The sequence below is a fragment of the Girardinichthys multiradiatus genome, chromosome 8 (assembly GCF_021462225.1).
Source record: "Girardinichthys multiradiatus isolate DD_20200921_A chromosome 8, DD_fGirMul_XY1, whole genome shotgun sequence".
Lineage (NCBI taxonomy): Eukaryota > Metazoa > Chordata > Actinopteri > Cyprinodontiformes > Goodeidae > Girardinichthys > Girardinichthys multiradiatus.
In genome coordinates this window covers 19,058,132-19,069,302 of record NC_061801.1, presented here as the reverse complement: position 1 = coordinate 19,069,302, position 11,171 = coordinate 19,058,132, and the positions used below count along the sequence as shown (strand labels likewise).

The 11,171-nt window shown below is 38.4% G+C and overlaps 1 protein-coding gene across 1 annotated transcript; it reads left to right on the top strand.

Moving 5' to 3' along the window:
• The first annotated feature begins 9,653 nt into the window (after positions 1-9,653).
• Positions 9,654-10,995, top strand: LOC124873077 (gastrin-releasing peptide). The gene is made up of 3 exons (XM_047373583.1): positions 9,654-10,060; positions 10,428-10,636; positions 10,717-10,995. Exons 1-3 carry the CDS (start codon positions 9,907-9,909, stop codon positions 10,765-10,767), a joined length of 414 nt encoding a protein of 137 aa, XP_047229539.1. The 5' UTR covers positions 9,654-9,906; the 3' UTR covers positions 10,768-10,995.
• The last annotated feature ends 176 nt before the right edge of the window (positions 10,996-11,171 follow it).

The following is an 11,171-nucleotide window of genomic DNA, read 5'->3' as shown; positions in this document are numbered from 1 at the left end:
CCTCTCCCAGTTGTTCCACATTTCTCTGATTAGCTCACCTGAATCCAATGCTATTCTCTCACCTCAGTATATAAGCTCACTGGTTTTCATTGCTCTTTATTGGTTCTTTCCCTTTCTCTGCTGTGTTCCATATCCTGCTCTTTCTGTGAACTCCCCTGTAAGTTTACTTGTTTGTTTATTATTAAAAACTCTGCTTAGCCAAAATCGGTTCTCTGGTTGGGTCCTTCATTAACCCATAAACATGACAACCTGTCTTAAACTGCTTCCCCCAAATAAAAATATTTGGTTTGCATGATCAAGAACAACCCAGGAGCCACCACGGCTTAATCACATCACCAACTCTAAGGTGATGGAATAACATTGTTGCTGTCCACAGTGAAGTGAGATTAACATCAATCAATTAACATCAATCAATCATGGACTGAGTGGGTACTTACCTAGAAAGAAGCACCAGCTCCAAGTCCATAGTCTTCCATTTGAAAAGAAATATTTCATTTACGGTATTTTATTAGTTTATATATCTGGGAATGTGAAGGAAACATTGAGCTCAAAGAGATAACATAAACTGCACCAGATCATACATTATAGATTATAGCTCTTTTTCCAGCTAGCTTCCTCTGCAGTTTCAGGTACAAGACAAATCAAGACAGAATACAATAAAGTGAAAGAAACTAATAGATTAAGAGAAGACTACAAAACACATATTCATCTGTTCTGAAGTGAGATCTAATGTAATTTGAACTGAGTTACACCCCCCCCACCCCCACCCCCCATTTACACTGTTTTTGATATTGTATATATTTAATGTAATACATGATTACTTAAGCCATGCTGCAACTTTCTCTATAACAACTAATAACTTGGTAGCCACATCATCAACATCCTTTCTGTGTGTATTAACAATTGTGTCATCTGTGTATGTCTGAATTTGTGTACATTTGACGTACATGTTTGAGACTGCATGTAAAGTTTTGACCCTGCAGATCAGAGAAAATCTGCAGAAACGTAAAAACTGATTTTCCAAATATCTGATTTATTATAATATACGGGTCCTTCTCAAAATATTAGCATATTGTGATAAAGTTAATTATTTTCCATAATATCATGATGAAAATTTAACATTCATATATTTTAGATTCATTGCACACTAACTGAAATATTTCAGGTCTTTTATTGTCTTAATATGGATGATTTTGGCATACAGCTCATGAAAACCCAAAATTCCTATCTCACAAAATTAGCATATCATTAAAAGGGTCTCTAAACGAGCTATGAACCTAATCATCTGAATCAACGAGTTAACTCTAAACACCTGCAAAAGATTCCTGAGGCCTTTAAAACTCCCAGCCTGGTTCATCACTCAAAACCCCAATCATGGATAAGACTGCCGACCTGACTGCTGTCCAGAAGGCCACTATTGACACCCTCAAGCAAGAGGGTAAGACACAGAAAGAAATTTCTGAACGAATAGGCTGTTCCCAGAGTGCTGTATCAAGGCACCTCAGTGGGAAGTCTGTGGGAAGGAAAAAGTGTGGCAGAAAACGCTGCACAACGAGAAGAGGTGACCGGACCCTGCCCTGAGGAAGATTGTGGAGAAGGGCCGATTCCAGACCTTGGGGGACCTGCGGAAGCAGTGGACTGAGTCTGGAGTAGAAACATCCAGAGCCACCGTGCACAGGCGTGTGCAGGAAATGGGCTACAGGTGCCGCATTCCCCAGACCTGGGCTACAGAGAAGCAGCACTGGACTGTTGCTCAGTGGTCCAAAGTACTTTTTTCGGATGAAAGCAAATTCTGCATGTCATTCGGAAATCAAGGTGCCAGAGTCTGGAGGAAGACTGGGGAGAAGGAAATGCCAAAATGCCAGAAGTCCAGTGTCAAGTACCCACAGTCAGTGATGGTCTGGGGTGCCGTGTCAGCTGCTGGTGTTGGTCCACTGTGTTTTATCAAGGGCAGGGTCAATGCAGCTAGCTATCAGGAGATTTTGGAGCACTTCATGCTTCCATCTGCTGAAAAGCTTTATGGAGATGAAGATTTCATTTTTCATCCAGACCCAACACTCTGGATGAGCTAAAGGCCGCTATCGAAGCATCCTGGGCCTCCATAAGACCTCAGCAGTGCCACAGGCTGATTGCCTCCATGCCACGCCGCATTGAAGCAGTCATTTCTGCAAAAGGATTCCCGACCAAGTATTGAGTGCATAACTGTACATGATTATTTGAAGGTTGACGTTTTTTGTATTAAAAACACTTTTCTTTTATTGGTCGGATGAAATATGCTAATTTTGTGAGATAGGAATTTTGGGTTTTCATGAACTGTATGCCACAATCATCCGTATTAAGACAATAAAAGACCTGAAATATTTCAGTTAGTGTGCAATGAATCTAAAATATATGAATGTTAAATTTTCATCATGACATTATGGAAAATAATGAACTTTATCACAATATGCTAATATTTTGAGAAGGACCTGTACATAAATAATCCACCATTGAGATAGAACAGTTCAATAAATGTTATTTAAGCCTTTGTAAACTTCTGATTATACCTGCATCTTATGAACACAGTTCAATAAATACAGCAGCTTCAAAACACTATATAAGCAATAGCATAATTCACACCCCAATATAGCCTTTAAATCTTCTGGAGTGCGACAGAAAATTAACGGAGACCAAGGCCTTATAATGGCAAAGTATCCATTGAAGCCATTGCTTTGCTTGCTGAAAGGACACCCTTTTAAATTATTATTTTTTAACTTTCCATAAAACTGTCATTATTAAAGTCATTATTGTCATGTGACTTTAAATGAATATAATGACTAGAAAATAGAAGAGACATTAGTATAATCACCCCAATTTCCCCCAGACTTGTATCTTTGCATAAAATGTCTCAAAGTAGCCTTTAACATTTGTTAAAACCCAATAATATGATCTTACAATATAAATTTATGTTATGAAAATAGTAATAAACAATTGTAAAGACAATCTTAAATACAAGCAAAATAAGCTGTTTTTATGCAAGATTTAAATCAATTTATTAACACCATGTGCAATATATTTAATTGTCCCTTTTTTACAATGTATATCACACCAGACAGTTCATCATACAGAAATCAAATATTGTGTAAATGCACCCCACAGTGCCATCTATAATTTTCACTCAAAATGAACAGTGAAGCAGGAATTATGAATTTAAACTTAAGTACAATAAATTAAATATTAAAGTAATGTTCAGACCAGGATTTCTTCCAACTTCTGGTGAGTAATAGTTTTAAAAGTTTCCCTTGATCAGTGTGAATGTATAATTACTGCGTTGTGAGAGAAAATTACATAGCCTTTGAAAGTAATTTGATTTGGTTTAATTGTGGCATCTGTATTTGATAAAGTAGCTCTTAGTGTAGGTGATCAAGGCCGGACAATCAGGCAGGAGCTGTTTGTGATCTTATGAGTTAATTAACTCTATGACTGTCGTACATAAAACTGTATGAATTTATTTTATATAACGTTTTTTTTTTGCTACAAAAATCAGTTTTATAATGTGACAGCCAAGGCAAAAAATTTAAAATTAGAAATTTGTTAAGCAGTGATATTAATAGCACTTAATCTCAAATTTAATCTGTGCAGTTGCAAACAGTATTCCTGGTATTTATTTTATGTTTTTATGTTTTCTTTGTATTCTCTAGTAAAAACAAATGACACATATTTTAGATGGCACTGCGCTCTGCATCTTACCTGTTGCTGCCCTTTGAACATAGGTGACTCATCCTGTTTTGTTAAGGTCAGCCCTGGACAGGCATGCAACATGTTTTGAACCATATGTACTCTTTCAGTCTCCTGCAGGGACGTGTGTGAGGTCGTGACCTGACAATAGCCCGAGGAAACCCTCAACCTTTTCAACGCAAAATGTTACTTACCTGTGTGGACTCCTTATCTGTCCTCATCTGTTCACTTTTTATACCCATCTGTAAGTCAATATTGTCATAGGCAGGATTAGTCAAGTATGAGATTTTGGCACAGGCTTCATGTTTGGGTGCCTCACTGCATTTAAAAACAGGTTAAATTACATTGCTGAGCTTTCTAGAGACAGACGTACTCAGAAAAGATGTGGTTCATGCTTTTCAAGTTGGCATGTGCTGCATTGTTAAATTCGTGTAACAAAGCGGGTGTTAGAAACAGCATGGTTTCTTTGTGTTTGACAGTTCTGAAAAGATGGTGAGGTTTGGAAACCTGCTGCAATTCATTTACCAAAATAAATACTAGAAGTGAATGGAAAAAAATACAAAGCACCAAAAAGCATGATAATAAAGGATTTCTGAAATATCACGGCTTCTTGGATAAACATATCGTATTAAAAAAAAAAAAAATCAGTTCTATTTAATTGGCTTCCAGCCTGCAGATTTCTGAGTTAGAATCAAACTTTCATTGTCTGAATCATACTGGTTGTCACAGTGTTAGTCTTAAAGGACCTAAATGTGGAGCACTGGCAGGTAGTCTAAAAGCTTTCAGGTTTTCCTGTGTCACCATATTGAAACTGTGTACGCTCAGAAATTTATTTCACGTGTCTCTTATCCGTTTACGCCAGTGACTTATTTTTAGTGATCGGTGGGATGTTTGACCTTTGGATATTTACAATGTGACTTTCTAAAAAGAAAAATGTATTTAGTCAGTCAGTCATTTTCTACCGCTTATTCCATAGTGGGTCGCGGGGGAGCTGGTGCCTATCTCCAGCAGTCTATGGGCGAGAGGCGGGGTACACCCTGGACAGGTCGCCAGTCCATTGCAGGGCAACACACAAACAACCATGCACACACTCATTCACACACCTAAGTAATGTATTTATTTTATGGTTATTTATTCTAGCACCTTACAACCACCAAATAAAAAGTTTCTTGCATTTTTCTTCTCAGGACAACCTAAAATATTTGCAGTTGCATTTTTTCCCCTATTCCTTCATGTAAAATATGTGATTTATTTAAGATTTTTATGTTAATAAAGATTTCCTCTGAAGATTAATAATCTAACAATAAAAACTCACAAATAAAATAAGATTCAATTCAATTCAGTTTTATTTATATAGCGCCAATTCACAACACATGTCGTCTCAAGGTACTTCACAACAGTCAGGTACATACATTCCAATTAATCCTAATCATTGAACAGTGCAGTCAGAGTTAGCTTTTTATTCAAATTGGATAAAATGTTTTTCTGTCTGAGGAAACCCAGCAGATTGCATCCAGTCAGTGACTTGCACCATTCACTCCTCCCGGATGAGCATGTAGAGACAGTGGACAGTCACTGGTGTTGACTTTGCAGCAATCCCTCATACTGAGCATGCATGTAGCAACAGTGGAGAGGAAAAACTCCCTTTTAACAGGAAGAAACCTCCAGCAGAACCAGGCTCAGTGTGAGCGGCCATCTGCCACGACCGACTGGGGGTTAGAGAGAACAGAGCAGAGACACAAAGAGAACAAAGAAGCACTGATCCAGGAGTCCTTTCTATGGGAAGGAAAAGTAAATGTTAATGGATGTAGCTCCTTTAGTCGTTTCACCTAGAAAGAAAGAACAGATAAACTCTGAGCCAGTTTTCAAGGTTAGAGTCTGAAAAAGAGCACATAGAGTTAGTTACAGTAAAAGCTCAGTCAGTAGCCATGTCTAGGAGAGAGAAAGGGTTAAACACTAAAAGACAGGGCTATGTGAATCATCGGTAGAGGGTGAGCATTAAGTTGTTGCCAGCAGAAGCTCGGACGATTCCCCTCTCCAGAAAGGTGTCACAGGTAGACACAGAGTCAGGCCAAGTGTAGCTTCTAGGAAGAGAAAAGAGAACAAAGTTAAAAGCTGAAATAACAGTAAATAATGCAAAATTGGAGAGTAGTGTGAGAATGTAGCGAAGAGGGTGAAACTGGTCATTATGTCCTCCAGCAGTCTAAGCCTATAGCAGCATAACTACACAGATAGTTTCAGTTCAGATTATTTAGTTAAACGGCGCTTATTTACAACAATGTCGTCTCAAGGCACCTCACAAAGGGTCCCACTGATGGTCATTGTTTTACTAAAAACCACAATGATTGGGATACCTCTCTCTGTCAGACTGATTATAGCCATTGGAAAAGAGAAGGGGTCATACAGGTAGCAGAAATGGAGGGTGTGTTTGCACCTCAACCATAACTGAACCAGTTTAGGCTAAACCTGACTCCCCCTTACTCCAACCAACAGGGAGGCAGGAAGGCTCCCTCCCTGATAACCTAAGCCACTCTAACTATAAGCTTTATCAAAAAGGAAAGTTTTAAGCCTAGCCTTAAAAGTAGATAGGGTGTCTGCCTCACGGACTAAAACTGGGAGCTGGTTCCACAGGAGAGGAGCCTGATAACTAAAGGATCTGCCTCCCATTCTACTTCTAGAGACTGTAGGAACCACCAGTAAACCTGCAGTCTGAGAACGAAGTGCTCTGTTAGGAACATATGGAACAATCAGATCTCTGATGTATGATGGAGCTAGATCATTAAGGGCTTTATATGTGAGGAGGAGAATTTTAAATTCTATTCTGGATTTAACAGGGAGCCAATGAAGGGAAGCTAAAATAGGAGAAATATGATCTCTCTTTTTAATTTTCAACAGAACTCTTGCTGCAGCATTTTGAATCAGCTGAAGGCTTTTAACTGCATTTTGTGGACATCCTGATAGTAAAGAATTACAATAGTCCAGCATTGAAGTAACAAATGCATGGACTAGTTTTTCAGTGTCACTCCTGGATAGAATATTTCTAATTTTGGCAATGTTCTGGAGATGAAAGAAGGAAATCCTAGAAACCTGTTTAATATGGGATTTAAATGACATGTCCTGGTCAAAAGTAACACCAAGGTTTTTTACTTTATTATCAGAGGTCAATTTAATGCCATCCAGGTTAAGTGATTGACTAAGCAGTTTGTTTTTTAAAGACTCCGGTCCAAAGACGACAACTTCTATCTGAATGTCTGAATTTAGAAGCAGAAAATTTAAAGTCATCCAAGTTTTTATATCTTCAAGACATGCTTGTAGTCTATCTAACTGGTTGGGTTCATCAGGATTTATGGATAAGTAAAGCTGAGTATCATCAGCGTAACAGTGAATATTTATCCCATGCTGCCTGATAATTTGACCTATTGGAAGGATATATACAGGTCCTTCTCAAAATATTAGCATATTGTGATAAAGTTCACTATTTTCCATAATGTCATGGTGAAAATTTAACATTCATATATTTTAGATTCATTGCACACTAACTGAAATATTTCAGGTCTTTTATTGTCTTAATATGGATGATTGTAGCATACAGCTCATGAAAACCCAAAATTCCTATCTCATAAAATTAGCATATTTCATCCTACCAATAAAAGAAAAGTGTTTTTAATACAATAAACATCAACCTTCAAATAATCATGTACAGTTATGCACTCAATACTTGGTCGGGAATCCTTTGCAGAAATGACTGCTTCAATGCGGCGTGGCATGGAGGCAATCAGCCTGTGGCACTGCTGAGGTCTTATGGAGGCCCGGGATGCTTCGATAGCGGCCTTTAGCTCATCCAGAGTGTTGGGTCTTGAGTCTCTCAACGTTCTCTTCACAATATCCCACAGATTCTCTATGGTGTTCAGGTCAGGAGAGTTGGCAGGCCAATTGAGCACAGTGATACCATGGTCAGTAAACCATTTACCAGTGGTTTTGGCACTGTGAGCAGGTGCCAGGTCATGCTGAAAAATGAAATCTTCATCTCCATAAAGCTTTTCAGCAGATGGAAGCATGAAGTGCTCCAAAATCTCCTGATAGCTAGCTGCATTGACCCTGCCCTTGATAAAACACAGTGGACCAACACCAGCAGCTGACACGGCATCCGAGACCATCACTGACTGTGGGTACTTGACACTGGACTTCTGGCATTTTGGCATTTCCTTCTCCCCAGTCTTCCTCCAGACTCTGGCACCTTGATTTCCTAATGACATGCAGAATTTGATTTAATCCGAAAAAAGTACTTTGGACCACTGAGCAACAGTCCAGTGCTGCTTCTCTGTAGCCCAGGTCAGGTGCTTCTGCCGCTGTTTCTGGTTCAAAAGTGGCTTGACCTGGGGAATGCGGCACCTGTAGCCCATTTCCTGCACACGCCTGTGCACGGTGGCTCTGGATGTTTCTACTCCAGACTCAGTCCACTGCTTCCGCAGGTCCCCCAAGGTCTGGAATTGGCCCTTCTCCACAATCTTCCTCAGGGTCCGGTCACCTCTTCTCGTTGTGCAGCGTTTTCTGCCACACTTTTTCCTTCCCACAGACTTCCCACTGAGGTGCCTTGATACAGCACTCTGGGAACAGCCTATTCGTTCAGAAATTTCTTTGTGTGTCTTACCCTCTTGCTTGAGGGTGTCAATAGTGGCCTTCTGGACAGCAGTCAGGTCGGCAGTCTTACCCATGATTGGGGTTTTGAGTGATGAACCAGGCTGGGAGTTTTAAAGGCCTCAGGAATCTTTTGCAGGTGTTTAGAGTTAACTCGTTGATTCAGATGATTAGGTTCATAGATCGTTTAGAGACCCTTTTAATGATATGCTAATTTTGTGAGATAGGAATTTTGGGTTTTCATGAGCTGTATGCCAAAATAATCCGTATTAAGACAATAAAAGACCGGAAATATTTCAGTTAGTGTGCAATAAATCTAAAATATATGAATGTTAAATTTTCATCATGACATTATGGAAAATAATGAACTTTATCACAATATGCTAATTTTTTGAGAAGGACCTGTATAGTAAAGAGAATTGGCCCAAGTACTGAACTCTGTGGTACTCCACAATTAACCCTGGAGTTTAAAGATGATTTATCATTTACATGAAGGTGGCAACAACTAAAGAAAAATGTTGTTGTTTTAAAACACAATGCTTCAACAGATAACATGTTTTAGCATACATTAAAAGCAGGAAATTCATTATTATTATACTTTGTTGTATGGGTATTTATTTTGCTATAAGGCTACTCAATGAGCACAGAAATCAGCAAATGTTAGGCTTCATTTCCTTCAAAAGGGGATCTAAAATAACATCACACCCAACTTATTCCATGTAACAATAAAATGTGAGAACAATATATATCTGTTCACTTTCTGCCTTCAAAACACGAAATGATCCTAACCTGTTCAAAAGTGAGGTCCTACAGTACAACTTGTCTGAACAATAATATCGAGGGTAATGATGATTCTGTAACATCCCTTAAGAGGCTACCAAGAGAAACCAGGCTTTAATTGAGGAACTCTTTACTGGAGCTTGGATTGAACATTAACCGAGCGAAGTCCATCAAGTTTTTTTAAGGTTTTGCTTGAAAAAAGCAATAAAGTCAAATGACAGAATGCTTATTAGGAAATACAAGAAGTTTCCAACTAACACCAAGACGCAAAACAGTAACACAACTCCAGCCACTTAAACAGTAGCCAACTTCCCCTCTAAACATGATGAACAACCAAAAAACAATGATTAAGCTAATAATTACAAAGTTACTATCTATGTACATCCACCAGAATCCTGGGGTTCTGTCCTCATGCTTATGACGTTCACACCTGAATCAAACTATGTAGGCAACATCTGCGATCTGTAATTGGCGACTATAAATGATTACATATCCGCATCACTTTTCCTCCGCGGCACTTCTGCAAAAGACCCGCTGACGCACAGCTGTTTCAGGAGGGGCATTTAACTTTCATCATTAGTCATTCCTATCAAAGACATCGGGAGAAGAACTTCTGCAAGTCGGTATAGCTGGACGTCTTCTTCCTGACATCGGTCCAACCACCAGAAATATCTATCATGGTGTAGAATATTTAAGGTTTGACCAGGTTAAGTCAATGCAACGTCAGGATTGATATAATCGCTTAGTTTAGAGTTGACCTTTTCTCCTATCATGTGTGCGGTGCGTCTTTGTTTTTCATGGTCTTGCAGAGCGCTCTGCCCGGTTTTTATTATCCTGGCGGCTGCGCCTTGTCTCCTGCGTTGCTCTGAAAGACCTGCATTAGTTGTTGGAAAAATGTATCCTAGGGGCAATCACTGGGCTGTAGGTAAGAAAAACGTATTGTTTAATAAATACTTATTTAAACAAAGTTTAGTGTATCTGGTGATAGATAATAGACGAAATCTCTAAAATTCTGTTATGTTTTGCTGTAACATTGCTGTAACTTAGGTCTCCAAATATTTTAATAATTAATCTTATAAATCACAGTGTAACACTCGGATAAAGGACAATTCATGTAATCATTATGTGTTGTATAATCACTAAGAAAAAAATAGGTTCATTATAGCTTTTAAATGATAAGAATTGTTTTTAAAATGCAGCAGATCTTTTTACGTTGCATTTTCCAAATTTAAGACATTGCAATTGCCTGAAGAAAAACTAAATCACATATATTTTAAATTCTGAACCTACAGGTCATTTAATGGGAAAGAAGAGCATTGAGAGCCTGCCTGAACAGCAGCAGGTAAACCTTGACTACCTCACGTTTTTACAATCGGACAAGATCTTTGATAAGGACCCAACTGTGGAGGATCTGTCATCAAAGATTAAAAGACAAACAATACTGCGAAAGCTTTTCCACAACAACAAGGAAGAAGACAACAGAGGAAAACATCCCCGAGAGGTCAGCCTGCAGATTTAAACACTGTTATTAATCTCTCTTTTAATATTCTGACATATCTCTGTTTAATTGTTGTTTTGTAGATGTTAGATCTCCTTCTGGCTTTGAAACTGAAAGAGAATGAATCTTCCTGATGGCAAGACAAACTTGAAGACTGAAGTCTACTTAACCTGCTCTGTGATCATATATTTATAATGTATAAACTCTGTGCTGTAGAAAGACACCAGAGACACAACAACATAATTCAGTGATTTAACATTTTTACTTGCACAAAATGAAATGTTTCGACTACTGACTGACTGAAAAGGTGGAGTTGCAGAAACTGAGAATCTGAAATAAATAAAACTGCATTGTGGATGTCATACCATGCTTTACACATTGCAAATCACCACCATAACTTTTGTTTTATTGATTAATTGAAAGCATAGTTTGTGCTTTTTGTGTTTTTGTTCCACTTGTCTCTTTGAAGAAAAAGCCATTGCATAAAGATCCGTCGTATTTCACATTTCACATCGTATTTCAACCATAGACAAAAGAG